Source organism: Ceratotherium simum, chromosome 1 (genome assembly GCF_057802395.1).
Source record: "Ceratotherium simum simum isolate JZ-2026a chromosome 1, ASM5780239v1, whole genome shotgun sequence".
Classification (NCBI taxonomy): domain Eukaryota; kingdom Metazoa; phylum Chordata; class Mammalia; order Perissodactyla; family Rhinocerotidae; genus Ceratotherium; species Ceratotherium simum.
The window spans coordinates 42882547-42908978 of NC_141900.1; the positions used below are offsets into that span (position 1 = coordinate 42882547).

The window sequence follows — 26432 nt, forward strand, 5'->3', positions numbered from 1 at the left end:
AGGGATCCAGAATAAGAGCTCTTATCTTAACATCTTCAGAATATACCCTAAGAGTTAGCCTAAATTCTTCCACATTATCATGCCCAAAATGCAAGGGAGAAAAATAGTCATTTATATAATACAGATGGCAGCCTCAAATATTAGTTCTTTTAGCAGCTCTGCCAGGGTTCCTTGATGGTAGCCAAACTGGTGCTGGGCAAGCCACAAAATCTAGACTTGGGTCTGCCTCTTATAGTTGATCTTTGTCACAATTCACTTAGGCAGTTATATAAAATTCTGTAATTTTGCAAGATATCATGGTGGAAACATTGATTATTCTAATCATAAAGTCAACTGAACCATTCTACTCAGGCCAACTACCAAGAGTTATATTCCAAGAGTCTATAAATTGGTTACTTGGAACTTAAACTATATTTTCCCACAGGAACAATGTATGTTATGTGGATAGAGTTTCTCAAGGCCAATGCATATAAGCCTACTTAACTCATACTATGATTTAACTCATAAATATTAATATTTCTAAACTTTGGGTCTTAGGACTGAGCAGCCCTTAGTCACAGGAGAGAAGGAAAAAAAGTATTATCTTATCTTTTCAGGGTCTAGGGCTGACCCTAGGCAGACTTTTGAAAAAGACTCTTTTTGACATCTTCTTATTCCTTTCTACATACTTTTTAACTCTGCTTACATTTATCTCTAGGGCTCTCTTTCTTAACGTTTTTGACCTTTGCCTTTACCATACTTTTACCCTCTGTCTTCTAGATAGCCTAATCAGCCAAGATTTTGTGGCACTTTTCTTTTTGGAGTTTATATTATGGAATAGATATGTTGGATGTACTTCTTTTAGCCACCATACCTTGAAAAATCACTGCTTTTAAGCCTGAATCTGTTCATCTGTCAAAAGATTCTTCCCGTACGGTGCTAGGATGCTTATTATCCTAGAAGAACCTCTTGGTGGTGAATTACAGTGTAGGGATAGTGTTCCAACAAAGGAATTATTCTATAGGTTAAAACTAATCTGCTCTAGAATTATGTCCCTAAGGTCATCTTCCCTGTTTCCCTTTTTCAAGATAACATCTAAAATTGCATATATTCAAATTTATACAATGTTATAAACCAATGTTACTGCAATAAATAAAAAATTAAATAAATAAATAAAATTACATATATTCCCATTGTCTGACAGCACTTAAGAAGCATCCAGTAAATGCCTTTTTCTCAACTCTTTTGGAAAATGTTCACAATTGTACTAATGGCAAATGCTGTGCCAATAGTAACTCTGTGGATGAGTTACTATTCATAATGTAAAACTAATTAATAAGTATACAACTCAGTTCTAGCAGTTACAACCCAGATTCTAGAATAGAAGCAAACCAAAATTTATTAACATGCCTGCATGTATATTTCACTTAATCTCCTGTTATCTGTTTACCAGAATGTAAGCTCCAGCAAAGCAGGTAACTTTATTTTGCTCATTGCTTTATCCTTAGCAAATAAAGTAATACTTAGCATGGAGCTGTGCTTAGTGGAGATTTTTTGAGTATTCCTTTAACACCTTTCTTCTTAGTATATCCAATTTTTTAAGGATATATTTTTATAGCTGTGTTGAAAACATCAGTATCTTTTTCTTTAAGTTGTTAAATTGTGTGTGTTATGCTTTTGAATGTTCAGGAAGATTGTGATAATCTCACTCTCCCCAGCTGCCCACCCCACCATCACCAAAAAAAAGAAAGACCAAGAGTAGCCAAACTAAGATTATGCTAACTTAGTGATAGGCCTTTGGTGGGAAAGAAGCCATGAAGTTCGAATTTCTTGTTGAAATTAGGGGAAAGAAAGTAACTTTGCTAAAACCTATCTCATCTTCCACTCTGGTCATGACTGGGGAGAAAATAGGGTATCAACCAGGCTAGAGGAAAAGGGGTTTTGTTAAATGTTAACTTTTTTCTCCCCGTTATCTTTTGTGTTCCTCTAAGAAGAAATATCGACACACAGAAGCCACTCCTTACACTGTATCTCCTTGTGAGACTAACAGAAAGCGGACCCAGTGAAGCTGTTACCTGAGCTGTAGGACTTTAGTTAGAAGCATAGAATGTTAGATTGGAAGGAACGTGATCATCTAGTCACCTCCTCATGTCGCTAATGAGGACACTAGAGTTGAAATAGATCAAAACTTAGGCAGATAGCATAATAGGAATGAATTCCGACTCTGGTGCAGCCAGGTTGAATCCCTGCTTTGCCACTTACTAATTGTGTGTCCTTGGGCAAGTTACTTAACCTCTCTGTATCTCAGTTTCCTCACCTGTAAATTAAAGATAATGAAGGTACCTACCTCATAGGGTTATTAAGATGATTAAATGTGCTCTGGTGATTTTGCTTTGGTTATCTCCTGTAATATTACCACGACCCTATGAGTAGGGACATTGTCATTATTTTAAGAAGGGGGAAGGGCTGGCCCCGTGGCTTAGCGGTTGGGTGCGTGCACTCCGCTACTGGCGGCCCAGGTTCGGATCCCGGGTGCGCACCGGCACACCGCTTGTCTGGCCTGGCCATGCTGAGGCCATGTCCCACATACAGCAACTAGAAGGATGTGCAAGTATGATATACAGCTGTCTACTGGGGCTTTGGGGAGAAAAAGGGAAAAAAAGGAGTAGGATTGGCAATAGATGTTAGCTCAGGGCCAGTCTTCCTCAGCAAAAAGAGGAGGATTGGCATGGATGTTAGCTCAGGGCTGATCTTCCTCACAAAAAAAAAAAAAAAAAAGGAACGAGGAATCTGAGGCTTACAGAAATGAAGTAACTTGCCTAAATTCTGTGGAGTCCAAATGCCAACAAAGATCTTCGGTAGGAACTTCATGCTACTTGCTGCCTTTGCAGGAGGAATGGCCTTCATATAGGCATTCGGCTGTGAAAGGGCCTGGTGTGTGGAGAATGGTAAGAAACTGTGTGGCTGGAGCACAGGAGTGATGGTGGGGAGTAGAAAGCAGTGAGAGTGGAGAGGTAGAGGCCACTGTTTCATAAGGGGCCTTGTGGGCCTTGCTAAGAGAAATGAAGAGCCAAGCAAAGATCTTTTCTCAGCTAAAGGACATGACCAGCTTTGTTTTTAAGGACCGTAACTCAGGTGGAACTATGGAAGTGGAGAGACAGCAGGAAGACAAAATGAGATGCCATTTTAATGCTCGAGTCCTCTGGTCTCCAAACTTGATTTATTACACGCCTTTTTCAGCGTTTAATAATCTGCACTCCTAATTTTCTTAGTCTGCACCCCTAATATTAAAGTTTTTATATTTCTAAATTATATATGTGTATAATTCAGTCCACAAAGTAAATATGTGCTAGTAAAGCTTACTTTCATATTTTTAAAGATAGAAGGTAAATATGTATAAACGTTCTATTTTCCTCCTTCATGTCAGCAGATTGTTTTGTGTACTTCAATTGGGAAGCCACAGGTGTAAGGCAAAGATGAGGACGGGTAGCAAGGGCAGAGGAATCGGAGGGTAGGGACTGAAGAAGAATCAGGAGCATTTAGTGTCTGATTAGATATACGAGGTGAGGGAGGCAAAAGAAGATGAGGATAAAGGCAAAGATCTAACAAAGTTCTAGCTCGGGAGATGTGGACAGTGATTACTCTGTTAATAAGGCAGTGACTATCAGAGAAGGAGCAGGCTGTAAGGTGAATATAGTGAGTTTAAGGTTCTATGTTGGTTTCTGCTTGAACATGTTATAATACTGTTATTTCCCTTTAGCAAGAATTGAAAAAAAAAAAAAGGAAATGTTGAGTTTTACCTAATACAATAAGTCAACATTTATAGCATTTTGCTTTGTCTTCTATTTTGCACATAGTTAAGTGCTCAGTAAATATTTAGGTGAGCATTTAAAATTATAATGAAACTTTTATTAGAAGTGTTCATTTTTTTCCCCCATAGGATACTTTAGAAGCAGTTTAATATGAACAGTGTGTTTTGGTTTTTTGAAAACTGATGTCCCTGGAAATTTTTTCTTTTAAAAAGCTCAAGAATATAAAAACTAAGATTCTATCAAAATGATTTTCCTGAGATCCTTAATTACGTTACTTTTCAAGATATAAAATATTCTATGTAATCTGAAATTTATTATCAGTTTAGTTTTACCATTGTGATTTATATTTATAAGAGGCATGATTTTAGTCTGTAAATAGGTTTGAGGACTGTCTTCAACAAAGTGATTTGTGTTCATCTTTAACTGCCATGTCAGATAAATTCAGAGGTGTTCACACTGATGGAAGATTCAGAGTGAGTAGTTAGCATATCAGTGACTCCAAGTCAGACTGGGAGACAGCAATAAGCAGTGTTGTTTGCATGTCAGGATTATATTTGTGGAAGAAGCATTGTACTTATTGTGAGTACACAAAAAACAAAGGAGCAACTATAATTTGTTTGCTTAATTTGTAAATACATATCAATTCAGTGAATACTTATGGAATGATAAGTGATTAAAATATAAAAGACCTTCCACATATGACAAATATTTAATTAATGGGCCTATCATTTGGAATGTAAGTTCAGTCCCAGTTATTCAAAACACAATCTTATTTGAAACAAAGTTCAAAAAATATAAGTAGCAATGGTTATGATGTTATTTTTTCCTTCTTACCCTTTGTTGAATGCTAGTCTAAGGGAGATCTTAGCTATAGCTGTCTTATTTTACTAAAATTCTGTAACCTTCTCATAAAGGGTTGGCTTTGAAATTTTAGATAAACCTTAGAGACTATTTGTAAAAGCCAGATGTTCTCCTTACTTGTTCACAATTTGATCTTGGAGTTAACTGAAAATGCAGGCTTTTCAATACAACTGGTAATGCCAACTAGTTCCAAAAGTTTGTTGCCAAGAAATTCTATACAATTGTGTCTTTCTCATGATTTCATTAGGCCATCAAACCACACTACAGCTGACAATTTCATTTCCTGAAGCAAAAGAATTTTGATACTAGAGTAGTAATTCTCTTTAGATCCTATTTAGTCAATCATATATCTAATCTAACTCTATTGGCTAACTTTTAATTATGCTCTTCGTACATTGAGTATAGTGTTGGTTGAACTCTATACTCACTTTCCCAGCTTGTTATTCTAGCTGGAAAAGATAGAATAAGAATTACATTCTAGTAGTTATTGCTGCACATATTATAAAAATATTTTCTGTGTAGAGGAATCTATAGAATCTGCATGCTTTAGGCATGGATTTTAATTTCAGGATGATAGATCTCTATATGGTAAAGGGCTCATGAATTGGCAGCATTCGTGCTAGGCAGTCATAAACTGGAGAATCTTACTCCAAGTATTACTCTACCTCCCTACCAGACACAAAATCTTATCTTTATGTACCTGAATAAAGTTAGAGTGTGCAGATCTATTAAAAGTGACATTTCTGTTACTCTTGTCTGCCGAGAGAGTGGAAAAGGCATTTAATTTCTGAATGGTTCACTTGAACTTGCAAATTAGGAAGGATGTGTTGTTTCTACTATTATAGTAATATTTATTGAGAGCTTATTGTGTTTCAGGCACTATCCTAATCTTTTTACACCCATTGTTCACAGCTATCATATCAGTAGTTATTCCCATTTTACAGATCAAAAGACAAGGGATCAAACTTTTCCTAGGCTGTGCAGTTAGACCTAGGTAGAAATCAGGTGGCCTGACTCCAAACCAGTGTTTTAACATTTTCATAATTGATTCTTTTTTTTTTTTTTTTTTGTGAGGAAGATCAGCCCTGAGCTAACATTCATGCTAATCCTCCTCTTTTCTTGGTGAGGAAGACTGGCTCTGAGCTAGCATCTATTGCCAATCCTCCTCCTTTTTTTTTCCCCAAAGCCCCAGTAGATAGTTGTATGTCACAGCTGCACATCCTTCTAGTTGCTGTATGTGGGACGCGGCCTCAGCATGGCCGGAGAAGCAGTGCATCAGTACGCGCCCGGGATCCGAACCCGGGCCGCTAGTAGCAGAGCGCCTGCACTTAACCACTAAGCCATGGGGCCGGCCCTCATAATTGATTCTTAAATTTGGCTGCACTTCATTTGGGAGCTTTACCAAAAAAAAAAACGTGCCTGGGAGGAGCCCCAGACTAATTAAACCAGAATCTCTTAGGGATGAGGTCTGGACATTGGTATTTATTGGTATTTTTAAAACATCTTCTGATGAGTCTAATGTGAAACCAGAGTTAAGAACCACTGCTCTGTAATTATATTGCTTCTTTTAGAATTAATTTCACTTAATTTGGTAAAGTAATCTGATAGTAGGAGATAAAGCACATCTGAAGATTTACATAAATGAATCAACTTAGTATATATGATTTTTTATCCTGGAATTGTGGGCCATGCAACTTAACATACCAGAAATAACAAAGGCCATTTATAAGGAGAAATTCAGAAAATTCTTAAGCTATAAAAGTATGTGTAGTTTGGGCTGGCCCTTTTCCTCAGCAAAAAGAGGAGGATTAGCATGGATGTTAGCTCAGGGCTGACCTTCCTCACACACACAAAAAAAAGTATGTGTAGTTTAATGAATATTGTTCTGTATGGAATTCCAAGCTTTAATAATGTCTCTAATTTTTCCAAGCTTTAATTCATTATCATGTTTTTAAAAATATTTGACAAGCTACTTGTATTTTAATGGTAATGGTACCATATGTTTGATATAAGTATGATCTGTTATAATAAGATAGCCAATAAAATATTTCCATACTCTCGAGTTTCAAAGTTGGGTGGTTCTAAGTATAGATGAGACTGTTATGAATGCAGACAGATAGGTAAATAATCATATTCATTGCATTTAATTTTATAAATTGACATTGGCTATGATGTTATAGGAACATAAAGTAACGTTTAACTTAATCTCAATTACATGTTTAGTTATCATCCTACTGTAGGATAGCAGAAGAGAAAATTGATCATGCTTGTGAACAAAAAGGATTGAATTAAGATTACCAAGAGACTTTTCATCTTGAATCTCCTGAGCAGGCTTGCTCACCTCACATTTATAATGTTCTGTTACTAAAATGTGGTTATTAAATTCAACACGGAGTTCTGAGTGAATAAGTTAGACATCCAAGTCTGGAATAAGTAGAATAGGTTGTTCATGTTCATGTAGGTTTTTTTTAAAGCACGCCGTTTTGTAAAGCAAAAAAACATTTTGGTACAGTGTTCCTTCTTTGCATGTTAGTACTATTTAAAAAATCACAGAATTTTAAGTTAGGAGTGGCAATTTCTTTAGTTATATAGAAATTCATGGAGGCAGTTGTATTCAAGGTTATACAACTATACAACTAGTGACAAGCTAAAACCACAGATGAGGTGTCTCCATTCCCTGTTCCTCTTGGCACTCTATCAGATTGCATATTTACCTGAGGAAAAAACTAAAACTCCAGGTTTAACAAATCTGTTTATAGTTCCAAATTTTTTTCTTGCAAGCTTTGTCTTTCCGGACCACCAAACATTAAATGTTGTGTGTATATATATATATTTGCAACAAAATAACAAATAATTTTTATTGAAAATGCAAAGAGATGTAATAGCACTGAATACTATCTTTTTAGGAGGGCAATAGATTTATATTTTTTGTTGTTTAACATTAATCACCCTTCCCCCCCCCCCCCCAAAAATAGAACAAGAATGTTTGGGTAAAACTCTGTAAAAATATAAGCCTCTGAAATTAGAAAAATTTTAAGAAGAAAAACCATTTAATTTATTATAGATTGTAATAGAAACATAATCAGTTTTGCAGATTATCCAGCTCACGTCTAGCTTTCAATTCTGGGAAAGTCCCTTGAAAACCATCAATAAAGTTATGAGAGAAATCATGTGATAGGCCTGATGATGTAGTAAGAAATAGAACACAGAAGACTGTAGTCAAGCTGACTTTTCTTCCCTGATAATAGGGTGGATCCTTGACTACTGACATGGTCACACTCCTGCTGATGGCAGAAAAGGCTTGGTTAAGGCCTCAAGCCCATGATTTTAGACTGATTCTGCCTGCCGTGGGGGCTGTGTTGTCACCAGCAGTAATCTCCATGGAGGCATCACATGCCACATCTACTTTCTCATGTATTTTCTCTGTGTGGCTTGTTGCTGTTTGGATAGTAAAGCAAGGTCAAGCTGTATTTTTGGTATTACACTGAATGCAGGGCCTCATTCTCACCAGTTTTTTATTATAGACCAGTCTTTTTGGTATACCCTAGCTCAAATAGAGATAAGCAAACTCAGACTCTAGTCAGGTTGATGATGCTTTGCATCTACCTAAGAGAGAAAATCCTATTCCTCCTCCTCCCTCCTGTTTGTTTAAGCAGTATAGAATAACTGTTGAATCTAAGAAAATCCTCAAATCTGAATGGTATGTGAAGAAACCCAACTTTATTCTAAGACTTAATTCCTTCCAAGAGACTATGCATAATCTGTAGGGACATGTGAAACAGTAGAGATGGAGAAACTATGTGGTTTTCTATCTTTCCCAATAGTGTGGCCTTGTTGTTTTGCAGCCAGTGATTTCCCAGCCAGAGATAGAGCCATATTCAAATATAATCACACGTCTGCACTCCCAAGACTAACATAGATGCTCCTTGAATCATTCACCAAATAGACCAAGTATGCCTCAAGGGTCTACTTTCTAAGCATGTATGTGTTGTATTTCATTAATGATGATAAAAACACCCCTGTTACTCACATTCTGAATTTTGGACTATGTTCTGTATCCTAAACTAAAGCAACTTATCAAAATTGTGGCAAACGTAGTTATGATACTAATGCTATCTTTCAAAATATGTATGAAAATAATACATCTCAATAGGTCATGTGCTTAGTATTTTAGTGGTGGGGATTGGTTTGCATTAAGTCAGAATTTGTTTAAATAGGACTATTGTATTTATACAGGTATGTTATTGACTTTACAACTTGGCATCTTACAAAGATAATGACACATTTTGGTGAATTTGAATTTCCTAAATCCTTTGCCAGGTAGGAAAGGGAGAAATTATTACATATAGGTTTTATGGCTTTTCATGAATAGACCATTTTCTTTTTGGTTAAAAATGTGAAGAAAACCTGTTAGGTAAAGATGCTTTTAGATTTCTCGTGCTTCCAGTAGAAAAATACAAATCGTGCTGAAAAAGTTCTTTTATATAGACATTTTAAAGGCAAAATTCTGAGCAAATTACCTTTTTCATGGTGGGCCGAGGGAAAAAGACATTATGTGTTATAAACCTGTTTTTTCCCTGCATACATCTTATTCATGCTGTTTAGTAAAAGTAACATTTCTGCTAAGAACTTTTGTAATGAAGATTATTCCACGTGCTAAAATTTTCAGTTAAACTGGTTGGACAGTAAGAAAACATAGAGAACCCTGTATTATAATCTCTTATAATTCTTTTGCATGACTTAGACATATTACCCTATTCATTTACATTTTTGAAATACATAATAATGTACTTGTTTTCAGGATTATAGCTCTCCTTTATTCAAAATGCAGTTTTGTGGAGCAAAATATCCTCCTTTTATGTTCTGTTATGGCAGATTACTGTTGCATTGAAGCTTTTATTTCTAAGAAATGTACTACACAAGGGTGTTAGAAATAGCTTTGCAATAAAGGAAGCTGTGTGGTGGAAGCAAAGGGGCAATAGTGGATAAATTGTGCAAAAGGCTGCTTGTTTGGAAATCAAATTTAACTTAAAAAAGCTTTCAATCACTAGTTAATATAACTGCTTTAAATTTACAGACAGTGGGAGTAGCTCACCGTTACCCAAGTATGCTTCATCTCCCAAACCAAACAACAGCTACATGTTCAAACGGGAGCCCCCAGAGGGATGTGAGCGAGTGAAGGTCTTTGAGGAAATGGCGTAAGTAATGTCTTTTCTATCAGCTGGGATCTGCAAAGCTGTAAAGCTTTTTACTGAGACCAGTTGATTACAGATGAATCAACTACTCCGTCCAGCTGATAATGTGTTTCAAAAGCAAATTATGAAAAGAGAATTGAATAGGCAAAAGAGCTCTTATTGAAGGAGAGTTGAATCTGTATGCTGGAAATATATGAGCTAATACAAAGAAACTTGGAAATTCATCCTAACTACCTAAAAGATCTATTTTCAATCATTATGAATTTTCCTTTCAAAAGTTCTGTTAATTTAGCAGCAAAGTTAATATCCATGTGTGGCTAGCCTAATGACAGTGATTTCATAAGCCAGAGGGAAACTAGTGTCTTTCCCTGTAGACACATCTAGCATGTGTATTCATTAAATTTAGACTTTCCCTTCACAGATTTTTTTTCTTTTTGAAATCTTAACATGTATAAATTAGAAATTAAAGGAAAAGTGGTTCAAGCTATAAACACTTGGCAGAATAGCTCAAAAAAAGACTGCGTGGCTCTTGGACTCACTCATCTCTTTGTCCCAGTGTGGGTGCCTGGTGAAGGCTGCTGTCCTCTTGCACCCTGTGAGGGGCAGAGACCCGTCTTGCAGGAGTTGTTGGTTTAGTTCCCAGGAATGGGAGGAGAGGAAGGGCTTGTTGACCCTGCCCTGTTAGGCTGACTGGCTCTTCAAGAAACTACTGAAATTTTTTTTTTTCCGATCTGTTAGTAGAAGTATGTATAGAGATGCAGAAGTAGGAGGAAATGTTTAAAACCAAATATATGATGGGGTAATCCCTCTCCCAATATACTTTTTCTTAACAGAAAAGGTCATTCTAACCTTGCATAATCTTCAACTATAACGTAGGAGTTTTTTTCATGTTCCTAAGTGGTTGAAAGAAAACTAATGATCTCTGAAAAAATTTGTCTGCCCAGTCCTTTTGAAAATGCTTTTGTCTCAGATATCACTTCAGTGCTGTGTACATCAATGGTCTGCCAGCTGACTTGTGCTATGGAAGATGTTTACCCCTCTGTGTACACTTAACTCATTCCCTGCCATTCACATTTTAGCTGTTTTAGAGAACTCCAATTCAGTAAGTGCTTAACTTTTTAGTGATTGTAAACCTAATTTTGTTTTATGATTTTAGGTCTCGTCAGCCTATCTCAGCCCCTCTCTTTTCATGTCCTGACAAAAACAAGGTTAATTTCATCCCAACCGGATCAGCTTTCTGTCCTGTAAAACTTCTAGGCCCTCTCTTACCTGCCTCCGACCTGATGCTCAAGAACTCTCCTAACTCTGGCCAGAGCTCAGCTCTGGCAACCCTAACCGTTGAGCAGCTCTCCTCCCGGGTTTCCTTTACATCTCTTTCTGATGACACCAGCACAGCAGGCCCCACAGAGGCCTCTGTTCAACAGCCATCCCAGCAGCAGCAGCTCCTGCAGGAACTGCAGGGTGAGGAACACATCTCTGCTCAGAACTATGTCATCATCTAAAGCAAAGGGGGAGCTGGCCTCCACCCTGCGTTCCATGGATTAAGAACTAGATCTCAGATATCTATCTGCATGGAGTGACAAACGTACTGAACACCACCACCGACAACAGAATACTTAGCAGCGTCATAAAGTATCTCTTAACACTGATCTTGGCAGGGACGGAACTCCTATTCAGCAGTTTTCGTGGAAAGCAGTAATGCTTGCAAAATGTGTGTGTCATTCAGCATTTTAAGTGGAGACTATGCATTTCATAGTATGTTTGACAGATTAGTACTGTGTCCTGTGTTTTGTTCCAAATTCTTCAGTATAAATAAGCTCTATATCAAAAAGTTGCCTGTCTAAATAGGAAATGTCTTGCTGTTTGTTGTCCTATGGAAAATACTGTACTTCAGGATTATGTTTACAATTGATCCAGGTGTTTGTTTCTAACTTCTGTAATACATACAATGCAAAAAAAAAAATAAATAAATGGCCACAACAGTTGCACAGTGCCCACCCTATGGCCTAGCTTCAGGTACTTCAGTTGAAGTCTAAACTCAGGTAACTTGGAATGTATATCATATTGGGATATTAAATATTTCACAGCTAAAACGCTAAAGAGGGAACATCACTCTTTTGCCTTTCCTTATTTTATGCATTTCCCTTTCCTCATTACATTCCACATGCTTAGAATAAGAAGTGCATTCAACCCTAGGAGAATGATAATCCTGGACATGGGTGAACATGAGGAGAACCAGCAAACCTGTGGTGTCTGACATCACTTTTGTCATGTGGTTACAAGTAAAACAACTGTTGCATTTGCTGTTTCAACATGTGTAAATGTGGCTTTTTTTACAAGGTCAGGTGTTGCTCAGTTAATGACTATTACAATGTTGCAAATAAAGTGTCCAGTACTAGGCTGTACATAAACATTCCACATTGTGGGTGATGGAATTTAAAGATAAGAATGTCTAGGTTTAATTTCAGACCAAGTGAAAGTTGAACAAGTGAACGGGGGATAGTTGAGCATTTTTGTTTATGTTGGCCATCAGGGTCATGAAGTGCTACTATTTTATCTAAAAGCATATTAATGTTTTGTTTCTCTTTTGGAAATTCTTTAATTTGCAGGTTAAGAAACGACACACTTCTGATTATTGTTTTCGTCAAGCAGTTTAGGGACATGAATTGCATTCATGTAGAGAGAGAATACTTGGGTCTCGGAATTAATGCAATGTAAGTAGACAGGTTATCAGGTGACTTACAAAAGCAGTAGTTTGAAGCTGTCTTATTTAAGCCTCATAATATCATGATTAGTTCTGTTAATATTTTGAATATGCGAAGTAGAGCATAAATCCAAGTAAATAGCCTTGAACTTGCAGACTCGACCTAACTTCTCAACCAAGTGTGAGGAGAGCCCTAGATATTCCTGACTGGTCAGTAGAAGAGCCCGACTTTCAGACATTGTTTTCTGCAGCACAAAGAGAGTATCCAAAAGCAGAGGGAAGTTTTTGTATTTTTATTCCATTGCTTTCAGTTCGATAAAACATAGAGTTGTTTCATCTGCACCTAAAGTGTATGGCACAATTTTCTTAAGAATTAGGGGAATAAGGTGCCTACAGTTACAGGAACGTTTCAGTTCCCTTCAGTCATTCCTGGGTTTTTCCTTGTTTTATTTTTTAAGGAGGTTGAAGAAGGAAGAGGTGATAAAGAAGAAAGCAACACCATTGATTTTTTTTTGAAGAAATGGCACATATATGTATATATGTGTGTGTGTATTCTGTATGTTATTTTGTCATGATCCCAATTATCTTCTTTCCACCAAAGTTTGCAGTAATATTCTCTCCTGAAGGTGCATTCTGGCTCCTTTAAATTAGTCAGTGTTATATTGTAGGAGGCTGTCATGGAAAAGGACTCAGTTTACTTTTGTCATTTTCACAGGGGAACCTTTTAAAACAATCTCTTCAGCAGCAGACACCTTTAACCCTAATAATCTCAGGCCTTGATGAAAATACTATATTTTGTAGATTATGGTTAAAGGGAGAAAACTATTAGTTCTGTAAGATAAATATGAGCTCCATTAACTTCTGATATCTGGTTTAGCATTACATGTGTTGATCTTATGCTCTGCTTTTATCCAAATAAGATGCAATGGTATCAATATCAATTTCTGAAAGATAGACTGAATATGCTTTTTTGGTGATGAAATCTGATGTACGATATTTATAGTGACGTGCTTTTATTTTCTCATGAGAAACAATATTAATTGTGTTGTACATTTGTTCTTAGCATATATTAGTTTTGAACCAAATGTGTTAAAGCTTATGCTTTGCCTTGTAAATTTCCCAGAAGTTGTTGAGCTCAAATGTATCCTACATCCAGCTGTAGAAATTTGTCAGAAATTGTTTAAATTTTGTATATAGTTGTACTGTTGAATTCTAGCCACTGCGGTGAACAGTATTCAAGTTACCATATAATATGGCTTTACACAAGGAAATGTGTGGCTTTTGTTTTGTATTTTTTAAGTATAGAAGTTCCTGTGTCTTATTTAAATAAAGTTATTAGTAAAACTGGAATAGTTCACATATGTTTTTGGAAAGCTGGGTTGTTAGCATCTCACCTGATGGAGATGAATTCAGCTCAGGGTACTGGCGGTGTCAGCGCTCACTGAGTTCCTGACCTGCATCTCTGGGCTGTAGGGAGTCTAGCAGGATCCGATTGCCACGGCCCGGTCTCCTCTTGACATTGAATTTACACACTTTCCATCACAAGGTAAGAAGCTAGATGTCCCAAGTCTCAAGTCTTTGTACTGCTCTCAGCTGTGAGCACCTTAAATAGAGAAAATAGTGTCCCCACATCATTATTTTATACCTAAGAATTATTTATGGAAATAAGTTTTTTAAGTTTAGTGAAATCACCTCAAAGGAAGTTGCATATTTCTTGCAAAGAAAGCTGCAGCAAAAAAATTTATTTGTTTACTCTTTACATTTAGATTCAGGATAAGAGGGAGAAAAGCTCGATAGAACAAAGGATGTGATGCCAAGTTATCCAAATAGGGTCATGATAGGCCTTATGGTGGCCTGAAAGCAAAAATAAAACACTTTGAGAAATAATTTACCTGCAGTGTTCTTCATTTCCGAAGTACAGCTCATCAAAGAGATTGATAAGATTTGGCCTTTAAATTGAACTTAAAAATGACTATTTCGTAGCTGTGTTTTGGGCTGAAAAAAGTAAAATATAATTTTTTTTTTTTTTTGCTTTTTTGCTGGGAAAGATTCACCCTGAGATAATATCTATTGCCAGTCTTCCTTTTTTGTTCCCCGTCCCCAAAGGCCCAGTGCATAGTTGTGTATTCTAGTTGTAAGTTCTTTTAGTTCTTCTATGTGAGCCACCACCACAGCATGGCAACTGACAGACAGATCCTCTGGCCCTAGTCAAGCCTTCAGATGACTGCAACCTCATGAGAGACCTTGAGCCAGACCAGCTAAACTGCTTCTGGGTTCCTCCCCCTCAGAAACTGAGAGAGAGAATCAATGTTTGTTATTTTAAGGTGCTAAGTTTTGAGGTAATTTGTTACATAGGGTTAGAGAACTAATACAAAACAGCAGCTGCGCCCTGTGCCTCCCCATACACACATATACCCATTCCTGCCACAAACATCACCTAGAGTCTTGCTATTTCCTTCTGTCCTCTGGGTCCAGAAAATGAGGCTTCCCTTTTTCAAATGGACACCTTGAAAGAAGCCCTTTTGGATTAGGTCTAAAACAAAGCTTTCTCATACAAAATTTTATTTGAGCAACTCACGTGATATTAAGTCTACAGTGTGTGCCTAAAAGTTATCTTGTCTAACCACTAAACCATCTTACCTAAGACAATCCAATGGGAGGAAAAATTAAACCCTTGCAGAAAAGAATTCCCTGTGGAAAATGATGCAATAAAGTGGGATAGGTTATCAGTTTTTAAAGCTGGAAAAGAAGAAAAAGAATCTCTCAAGAAAGTGAGAAGTATTTTGACCTTGAATGTCTTTATTTTTTTCCTTTAGTTAACAGGAGGCTATGACCCATTAGTTCTAAAATGGCCTATTCCATTCCATAAGCATTTGCATTTCTCAAAGAAGAAAGGAAAAATAAAGTTTTCCAAAAGTCCTGGATCTGTTTGGTGATGGCCCTTTACATTCAAAACAGCCATTTTTTTAACACTAAAAATTTGAACAGTTAGATCATTTTTCCTCCAAAAGATTTTCTGATAACAAGAAATGGGTCCCCTTTCACACTACAAATTCTACTCAAGTCTTGGCATCAGTTTTAAGCATGACTTTGATGACATTCCTTTAGCCAGCATTGCATATGGCCCTGCAGGCAATGGATGTTATTTCAAACCACTGTCTGGAAGCATGCTGGATAAAAGGTGGATGTAGGGCCCCACAAAGACCTGCCAAATGGGGGAAAGGGTTCATGTGGGAAAGGCAAACCATTTCTCAGGTTTTCTATTCCACTTTGTAAAGGAACAAGGTTGTACTCAAGAGACAGAAGTTAACAAAGGACACTGCTCATGTGCTGCAATAAACAGCCTGCCATTTTTCATACGGACTGAAATCAAGGTAAACAGGGTAATCTTAACTCATTCTCTATTCACCTGCTCATTTGATTACAGACAAGCACCTGGTGTGGTCTCTCTGGCTTCCTTTCCCAATGACCACCCTGGGAGCTTTGTGTGAAGAACCTATTCCTTTTTGAGTCCCTGATGCTTTCTCCTGATCACTCCCCTAAATCCAAGACCATAGCCACAGGTCTTGCAGGAAGACAAGAGGGAGGAAGAAGAGGCTAAAGATGGTTACACCTAGTGAATAGGATCTGTGGGTGGGGGGAGGAGAGTGTTGAGGCGAGCCTTCACAATATTCACATGCCCTTCTGAAATATTTGATTTTTTTCCTTACAATGAGCATGTATTCCTTTTGTAATGTTTTGTACAAGAAGACAAGGAAGCGACATGACCTTCATTCTGCAGACTTGTTGGCATCCTCTTCCCTCCGCCTGCACCACCACCTTGCCATTCATCCATCATCCAGTTTGCAGCAGAAAGTGGATATCACTGAACTGACTGCTTTACATATTTCTGTTATAAAGACAAGGTGAAACTCAAGGGAAGTGATCAACATGAAAATAAATGTTTAACCTCACTAGTAATCAAAGCAATGCAAATTAAAGCAACAGTTTGTTGCCTTTAAATTGGCAAAGATTAAAAAGGGGGATAATATCCAGTGCTAAGGGATAGGCAGGGATATGGTCCCTCTCATATCTGCTATTAGAGGAATAAATTGACACATCCTTTCTGAACAAGAACGTGGCAGCACTTACGCCAAGTGGCAAAAAGCAGGTCACAAACCAGTGAGATCCCTTGGTTTTGCAAAAATACATATGTATGTGAGTAAAGAAAAAAAAAAATTAAGAATGTACAAAAATTAATAGTGGTTATGTCTGGGTTATGGCTAATTTGTCTTTAATATTTGCATTTCTATTTTTCTAAGTTTTCTCTGGTAGCAACTATTAAACCTGTAATCTGAGAGAACATGTTAATTTCTAAATATCAAGGGAGGGAGGAAATGAAGGAAATGGCAGCAAAAGATTTGGTTTTAATGGAAATTAGCAGCAGATCTCTTAAAATCAAGGTGGCTCTAGAGAACGCTCGGTAGAGAGAACGTTGCCTCAGTGGAAGAATCCAAACGTGACAGAGAGTTTCAGGCCTTTTGTTCTTTCTCAGAAAAAATAGCCCTAACACCCTCATGCACAGGTAAAGAGAAATTATTTAAGCCTGGAGTGGGGTTGGAGGTGTGTCTGGGGAAGGCTGGAGTTTTCCTTCAGAGGACAGAGCATGACTGGTGTGTGGCCCATACGAACAGCCCTCCACTCATCTGAGGTGGATTTGTGAAGCAAGCAGCAAGGAGCCTAGAAATCTGCCTGTCATTTCTATTTCTTGAACTGCTTCATGTAGAAAATTGAAGAGGACCCCCTGCCCAAAGCAAACTATAGAGCCCTGAAAATGGCCAACAGGGTGTTCTTGATTGTGACTCATATTTCTCAGCACACTCTTTACTTAGGGTTGTTTAGTCTAGTTTTACAGAGACTGCCTGAAGGGGGGACACATGAGATGGACGTTGACCAGAATTTGTATTAGAGAAGATTGGGAATGAGAGCACTAGACAAGCTGAGGTGGATTCCTTGGCTTGAGAATCACCAGTTCGGAGAACTTGGCTCCTCCTGTTAGTCTTTGAATCTGTAGCTGGCATAAGCCAGTGGGGCAGAGCAACTTGGGGATTCAGACATTTGCTTACTTCTCCTTCTTGGCAGGTTTCTGCCCCTTATTCACCAAACTGAGTCTCAGCACTTTGCCATCTGTGATTTTGGTTAGCTGGCGGGCCACGCCTGGTAGAACTATGTCCCTCCCACATTCTGGACCCCAGAGGTAGTGTGGCATAAGGGGAAATGGTCCAGATTTGGCATCAGATGAGAGTGAGTGATGACTCAGTAGGCCTAGGAGTCTTTATTTGTAAAATAGAGATAATAATTCTTAGTCTGCTCAGGCTGCCATAACAAAATATTAGAGGCTGAGTGGCTTAAACAACAGAAATTTATTTCTACAGTTCTGGAGGCTAGAAGTCCCAGATAAACGTCCAGGAGGGTTTGGTTTCTAGTAAAGACTCTCTTTCTGGCTTGCAGACGGCTGTTTTGTCCTCACATGGCCTTTCCTCTGCACTGTGGTGTGTCTTCTTATGACACTAATCTATCAGATCAGGGCCCCACCCTTATGACCTCATTTTACCTTAATTACCTCCCAAGGCCTTATTTCCAAATACAGTCACATTAGGGTTTAAGCCTTCCACATATGACTCTGTGAGGAGACACCATTCAGTGCATAGCAAATACCTACTTCCATTAGGGAGATGCAAATTAAAACCACAGTGAGATACCACTTCACACCAACTAGGATGGGCATAATCAAAAAGACAAATAATTACAAGCATTGGTGAGGATGTGGAGAAATTGGAAATCTCTACACTACAGGTGGGAATATAAAATGGTGTAGCCACTTTGGAAAACAGTCTGGCAGTTCCTCAAAAGGTTAAGCATAGAGTTACCATATGACCTAGCAATTCCACTCCTAGGTACATACCCAAGGCAATAAAAACGTAAGTCTACACAAAAACTTGTACACAAATGTTTGTAGCAGCGTTATTCATAACAGCCAAAAAGTGGAAACAATTCAAATGTTCATCAATTGATGACTAGATAAATAAAATGTGTCATATCCATACAATTGAATATCACTCAGCAATAAAAAGAAATGGAGTACTGATATAAATTGTAACATGTATGAACCTTAGAAACATTATGCTAAGTAAAAGAAGCCAGTCACAAAAGACCACATATTATATGATTCCATTCATATGAAATGTCCAGAATAGGCAAATCCATAGAGACAGAAAGTAGATTAGCAGTTGCCAGGGTCTGGGGGGTAGGGTGGAATGGGGAGTCACTGCTAATGGGGACAGAGTTTCTTTTTGGGGTAACAAAAAACGTTTTGAAATTAGATAATGGGGCTAGTTGCATAATCTTGTGAATATACTGAAAACCACTGAATCACACTTTAAAAGGGTGAATTTTATGGTATGTGAATTATAACTCTATTTAAAAAAAATAACTCACACACATACCTAAAAATCCTACCTGGTAGGATAGTTCAGAGGATGAAAGGGGCTGTGTGCACATAGCAATAGTGCCTGGCAGAGAGTACCATGGACAATAGTTTTTTTTATTTTCTGTAGTCCATGTAGGGTCAGAAAGAGTGAAGGTAGTAAAGCCAAAAACATGGTTACATGAGCCGAAACTCTCTGCCTCTAATGTCCTCGCAGACATTCACTGCCTGGCTCTACTTCCTTCTCTGCTGTCCACTGTCTGTCGTTTGCACCTTTCCTCACTTCCAGTGGGTGGGTTAGTCAGGCGCCCATCACCCTGGCTGTGCATCCAAGAGGCCAGAGTGTGTGCCTCTGACCTCGTCCCCCGCAGACCTTCAGTCTTCCCTGCTCACCGTGCTCCTGCATGCCCAGCTCTCCTCACCCTGCCCACACCCGGAAAGCAAGGCCAGAAGACTGTGACACTTCCGGCTTCAGTTTGGGCCCACTCTGTCTTTTGCAGGTGCCTTGTCTTTAACTGTGGACCTGGTTTCTAGGGCAGAAAAACTAGCCTGCCAGGCCCTACGCCTCTCTCACCACAGGCTCACCATTGAAGCCCAAGACACAGAAGCGAGGGCTCCCCTGGCTGGTTCTGAGGGCAGGGAACAGATGGGTGGCAGACTGCAGGAGGCCAGAGCTCAGGCTAGTGTGTGGTCTCTCCCTGCTAGCTTCTTCCTTTCCAGCTGGATCCAAAGTCACAGCTCATCCAGGATGGCAGGTTCTATTGGCAGGATAAAAATACCCCTCAGTTTGACTGCTGAGGCCCACGCATGGCCAACTCAGACATTAAGGGCAAGGAGAGAGGAAACAGTGCAGAATGGCTGTGACTTCCCTGTAGGGAAAGGGGGCCAGAGGAACCTCCCGCTTGCTTACAGGTGGATGATGCGGGCTTTTAGCACTCGCAGGAAGTTCCAATCACATTGGTGCCCTCTGCATCAGTGTGAAACCTATGATGAGCACGAATATTTCTGACTTTTATTCTTCATCTACCCCTTTGAGAATTCATGGAAGCTCTAGACGCTCAGGAAAAAAATCCACAGAAGTGCATTTTCACAAAAAATTACATATGATTTCAGAGGCTGTACACAGAAAACTCTTGAAGCTAAGAGGTCCATAAATCCCTAGAGAGAACAGAATTTATAACAGCAGAAAGAGTTTATAACGCAGCTGTCACAAATAGCAGTGAACTGCTGGAAGAGAATGGAAGCAAGGGTGTTGATCTGTCAAGGGCTGTGTTGGTCCTGAGAATGCTTTCTGTTTGTGCTGGGGACAGGGAGACACTGGAAGATGCTTTAAATGTGGAACAGACCTTGGGGCACCACAGTTCAGGGCCAGAAGTACCAGCAAGGAGACACCTTGGACCAAAATCAATAAAAGAGCTCCCTGGGAAGTGGCTGGAGAAGGAAGCCCCAGAGAGCTGACACCTGATCCAGCCTCTACTGATGGGGCATTTCTAAAATCAATTGCCTCCTCCCTGGCTGGCAGAGGGGACCTGGGTACAGGCCCGTGTCAGGTTCCAGAGGTTTCCTGAGCACTTTCGATCAGCTCTCTTCTAGGGCAAGTCATGAAGAAGTGGCCCACCCTAATGCTGAGGCCAGTAGTTATCCAACATGAGATCGTTCTCAGGGGGTGGATCCCAGCAGTAGACGGGCATCACAGTGCACTTGGACATACTTCTGCAATGCTACAAGAGTGTCAGGCAACAGGAGTGGGTGGTGGGGGAGGAAGAGATTGAGAGAGAGCCTGTAGGGCCCCAGAATTCAACTGAGGTTAATCGTGTTCTCCAGGAGAACACTGGTTCAACGAGTATGGCCAAATGCTTGAGAACTCTAGAGCAAGCATTTGGGCATGTTGAGAACAGCAGGGCCCTCAGGTCAGTTTCCTACCAATTAATTATCAGAAGGCAGGACATAGGTGTTTATTTTGTATTAAGGCCAAAGATCCTATTTTCAGAGGAAAGTACAAAGAGGTCAATCAAATTGTTGATCAAAGAAGTTGCCGTGAGCAGCAGGAGAGCAATGATACTCAGTACTGACTGAGCACTCCAGCTGGCTCCACAGTCTGGCCAGTAGCAGCCATCTCCCCTCCTCCAGGGTGTGTTTTGTCTATTCCTTTCTGCTTCTGCTTGCTCATAGTTTCTGATTCCTCAAGGCTCCTATTGCTTTATAGTAAGTGTGCATTGCTTCTGTTAATTTTGGTATCTACTCTTATCATTGACAAATTGTTTCATATCATCACCAGTTCAGAATCAAAGAAGGGAGAATCTGATAAGCTCCGACTGTTCTCTGGATGAAAAGTTATTCTGCCAGGCCTACCACATTGGTTCCCTGAGCTAGTCAGCTGAGACCAGGAGGTCCTGTAGCTCAAAACGTGACTTATTAGCCTAAGACTGTCTCTCTCCCAGCAGAATGGGAGCCAGGACTGCTTAGAAGAGGGACATGGGTGTGACAGACAGTTTGATTGTTGCTTTATGTCAGTACATTCATGTGGAACTTTTCTAATCTCCTGTAAGAAGATAGAACTGCCAGCATTATAAGACATTTGTCTGCTAAAAAGAAAACAAAACAACCCACGTACAGCCCCTCCTTTAATACACATATACTTTCTTCTTTGCTTTGAACAAACTAGACTTTATTGTTGTAAGGTTTTCAAAGTCAACTTTAAAGACCAAGAGCCTTTTTAAGGCAGAAATAGCAGTGCTCATGAAATATTCCATCTACCCTGTCCCATTTCCCAGTCCCTTGCAGTTAGCATGTGACCATTTCTGGCCGGTGGGCTGTGGAAGGAGGAGGAGTGTGCCATTCCCTGGATGAAGCATAGAACAGCCAATACATGACGCTCTTGCTCTACTCTTCCCCGCTGCGGCGACTGAGAGGTTCCCAGGTTTCATGTGACCAGCTATAGGCTGGTGACGCTTCGTTGGCATGAGTTCCTGAGGGTTTGTGGGGCAGAGCCCCACTGACCCACATTGGAAATAGAGCATGAGTGAGAAAGGAAGAAAACTGCCTCGTTACAAGCCACTGAGAGTTTGTGGTGATTGTTGCTGAAGCATAGTCTGGCCTATCCTGATTTACCCTCAGATGGATGCTCTAGATATCCTGGGAGAACACCCCCGTGAATAGCGGGATCTTCTTTGGAGCTTCAAGTTAGTCGGACTCCGGAACCTGCAACCCAGTCTGCGTCTCTCTGCTTCCCTCATATCACACAGGCTCTCCTACCCTGTAGCGCAGCATCCCTTTGTGGAGAGTCTAGAATCCAATTTCTTTTCTTTAAATCCATACTTATTGAGGCATGAGTTACATACAGTAAAATTTTAGCACGTGGTTCTATGGATTTTGACAAATGCATACAGTCATGTAACCACCAACACAATCAATTTATGGAAGAGTTCTGACACCCCCCAAATTTTTCTTGTGCCCCTTTGTAGTCAGCCTCCCCCAACTGCAGCCCCTGGCCACCACTGATCTGATACCTATCCTTACGGGTTTGCCTTTTCCAAAATGGCATACACATGGAACCACACAGTGTGTAGCCTTGAAAACAAAAAACCTTTTTATTTTGGAATACTTTTAGATTGACAGAAAAGTTGCAAAGATAATACAAAGTTCCTTCCCCGGCTTCCCCTAATGTTGACATCTTACATAGCTCTAGGACAGTTGTCAAAATTAAGAAATTAACATTGGTACAATACTATTAACTAAACTATAGACTTTATTTGGATTTCATCTGTTTTTTCACTAATGTTCTTTTTCTATTTCAGGATCCAGTCCAGGATTCCACATGGCATTTGGTTGTCATGTCTCCTTAATTTCCTCCCATCTGGGGTGGTTTCTTAGTCTTTTCTTGTTTTTCATGACCTTGACACTTTTGAAGGGTACTGGTCAGGTATTTTGTAGAACGTCCCTCAATTTGAGTTTGATATTTTTCTTATGACTAGATTGGGTTATGAGGTTGGGAAAAGAATACTACAGAGGTGAGACGCCCTTATCATTGCATCTTCTCAGGGGGTACATGATATCAACACGAATCATCATGTTGTTGCATGAATCAAGAGTTCATGTTCACTGCTAGATAATATCCCATTGGATGCGTGTACCACAGTTTGTTTATCTCTTCACCAGGTGGAGGATATTTGGGTCATTTCCAAGTTTTGGAGATTATGAGTAAAGCTGCTGTAAACATTCACATACAGGTCTTTGTGTGAACATAAAAGTTTTTTTCCTCTAGGTTGAATTCCTAGGCGTAGGATGCTGTGTTGTATGGTAAGTGTGTGTTTAACTTTCTGTGAAACTGCCAAACTGTTTTCCAAAGTGGGTGTTCCACTTTGCTTTCCCATCAACAATGTGTAAGACTTCCAATTGCTTTGCATCCCAGTTTTTTGGTTTTTTTTTTGTGAGGAGGACTAGCCCTGAGCTAACATCTGATGCCAATCCTCCCCTTTTCTCTTGAAGAAGATTGGCCCTGGGCTAACATCCGTTCCATCTTCCTCCACTTTATATGGGATGCCGCCACAGCATGGCTTAACAAGCGGTGCATCAGTGCACACCCAGGATCCGAACCTGCAAACCCTGGGCCACCGCAGTGGAGCACGCGCACTTAACCGCTGTGCCACAGGGCTGGCCCCCCAATTTTTTTTTGATCAGTGTTCTGGTTAGTGGTTTGTTTTAAAAATACCGTTAAGATTGGCAAGTTTTGCAGCGTGTCCCTTTTGTCTGGCAGAGAACCCACTGCATTTCTTCTAGTCTCAGCACAGAGTTTTGTCCAACTTTATGGAAAAATCAGGGACAACTTATTCATTAGACTTTCTAGTCCCATCCTCTATACCCGTGATATTTAGGAATGAGTTAATAAATGATAAAGAGAGCAGACGGGGCTTGGAGAGTCTATGGAAGGTTGGGGGAAGGAGCAGCCCCCAACTCCTACTTCAATAGCATTTACCAAGCGAGTGAACTGTGATGCTAGTGGCCACACTGGCACGCTGTAGTGTGCCCACACAATGCTAATGTCTTTGTGACATCAACTTGCTTAGTTCCTGAAATAACTTCATGAGGCAGGGAATGCTACTAACCCTATTATGTGGATGAGAAAACAGAAGCTCAGAAAGACTGTATGACTTACAGCTGGTGGAGCCTCGGCTAGACCCCAAATTTGTCCAGCTTCAGAACCCACGCTCTTACCAACTGCTCTATACTACTGTCTTAGATGCTGTCCTCAAAGGGTGCATTTAATAATTGGCTTAAAATAAAGAGAAGGTGTTGGGAGAGGAGAAAAGAGAGATTGGTTCTTAAAGGAGTTTTGCGTGTCTTTGGTTTCTTCGTTCGTTTTTATTTTTTATTGAGGTATAATTCGATATTCGTATATTTTGCAAAATGATCACCACCATAAGTCTAGTTAACATCTGTTACCATACATAGTTACCAATTTTTTTTCTTATGATGAATGTATGTCTTTGAATTCTTTTCTTCAGCTCTTAGTTTCTAGCGAACACCTTGAAGTAAAAGAAGCCTTGACCTAGGAGTCGGGCAACATGGGTTCTAGTCCTGGTTTTCCACTAACAAACACAGTTTTTTTATGTCCCCTGGGTCCCTTGGTTTCCTCATCTAGATGTGAGTGGGTTGGATGCAAAGAGCTCTATGATCCTTTTGAATTCCTCGAAGTCAGTTATAAGAGAGCTGCAAGGTAGGTATCCTCAATGAACCACTGAGAATGCCAAGCCTTCCATCCCCAGTGCCTGGGGGTGGCCTCAGAAGGGGCCCCCATCGTGTGGTTTCTGGAAAACATTCCAGTCCTTTAACCCACCCGTTTCATATCCCTCTGGAAAGACACACAAGTGTCTCCTCAAAGGCATTCCAATGGAAACTGGAGTGGATCGCTATTGCACTTTCCTGCCCAGCATTCGTTCCCTCTTCCTCTAGTAATAGCACCCTGGTTTTCCTCGAGGAACTATCTTTTCTCCATTCCCAGTCCTTGAGGGTCAGGCTTCAGGGATAGGCTGAAAAGCTAGGCAAACAGCCTATTTCCTACCCCCACTCCCCTTGATTCTAGTAATTGACTGAAGATCGGACACATGACCCAAGGCAGTCTCAATTCCAAGACTTTGGCGATGCTCATGGCCATTTTGACTCCTTATGAGAAGAGTCTATAGGAATGAAACAGTACAGAGGAAATCAGAACTGGGAGCTGAAGAGGGGACAATTGCTAAGAATATCACCTGAGCCTCGAGATCCAGCCATGCCTGAAGCCTATCCCTGGACTTTTCAGTTACCTGAGCAAATAAATCCACTCCCACTTTTTTGTTGTTGAGTTTGAGTTGAATTAGCTTTCAGTAGTAACGTGTTCTTTGAACTTTCTGCTTTTCTCATCCATACGTGCTCCTCTCTCAGGGTTCCAGAATCCTAGTTATTTTTGATTAAAAAAAATAATAAAAAAGAAGAATAAGTCAACTCTAAAAGCCCCGGGAAAGACAAGGTCTAATGCAGTGTTGGTAAATATATAGCATTGTTGCCACCACTCCCTGCCCATACCCATCACAAACATCACTCATCAGAATCCTCCTCAATGAAGAATTCTTGGCAGCCGTTGCCAATCATTTGGAGTTGGCTCCAAGCTGAAATCTACTTTCCAACAAAGCTGAAGAAACCTACATCACTGCACTTTGAGTGGTGCCAGTCAGAGGACTGGGGAGATGGTTTAAATCAAAGCAGAGGATGAACTGCCATGGCCTGGGTGGAGGACACTAGTTGATCACAAAGACAGATGCAACTTGAATATACTGGCAAAATCAGTAGTGCTAACAGTTAGCCCTGAGGCAGAGTCAGCCCCTGGGGAGGGGTCTCTCTGCAGTGGTCTCTGAGAGGAAAGCGTGGAGTTCAGCTAACAGGCTCTTGGAGCTGAAGCATGGGCAGAAGGCAGGAGCGCTCTGGCAGGTGCCGTCCTGACCCAGACAGCGAGGCGGCCTCACAGGGCATCTTCGGGGGCCTCAGCCCTGGCCCCACACCCAGTAAAGACTGGCCCCAGCATGACGGTGAGCCCCGCCTACAGGCCCACTGGCAACTCAGGGCTCCCAGGGCTGCCAACTCGGAGCAGATCACATTTTCTTGGGCAAAAACCTCCGACAAAAAGTGCTGGTTCTTTCTAAGTTGGTGCATTTCTAATTCTGAAGCTGACGGGTGCTTTTCTCACTCTCCCAGAACTCAAAATCAACTTGACATTTCTAAAATTACATTTTGAAGGCAATGAATCTATAAAGTGCGCCAAAACCCGTGCCAGCTGGGGAAAGAAGGAAGGAAGGAGGAAATAGGAATGTTTCTGGCTCCCTCCCTTAAATTTGAATGTTCTTTATGTGTTGGCTGGGGCAGGGGCAGAAGGGGAGGGAGAC

The 26432-nt window shown here is 40.0% G+C and overlaps 1 protein-coding gene across 2 annotated transcripts in view; it reads left to right on the forward strand.

The window, feature by feature from the left end:
• Nucleotides 1–13901, forward strand: part of GLCCI1 (glucocorticoid induced 1) — a 111657-nt gene extending 97756 nt beyond the window's left edge. For both annotated transcript variants that reach the window (XM_087423770.1, XM_087423833.1), the window contains exons 7-8: nucleotides 9730–9850; nucleotides 11004–13901. In XM_087423770.1, the coding sequence (XP_087279896.1) occupies nucleotides 9730–9850; nucleotides 11004–11349 (467 nt within the window). In that variant the 3' untranslated portion in view covers nucleotides 11350–13901. The remainder of the gene's footprint in view (nucleotides 1–9729; nucleotides 9851–11003) is intronic.
• The last annotated feature ends 12531 nt before the right edge of the window (nucleotides 13902–26432 follow it).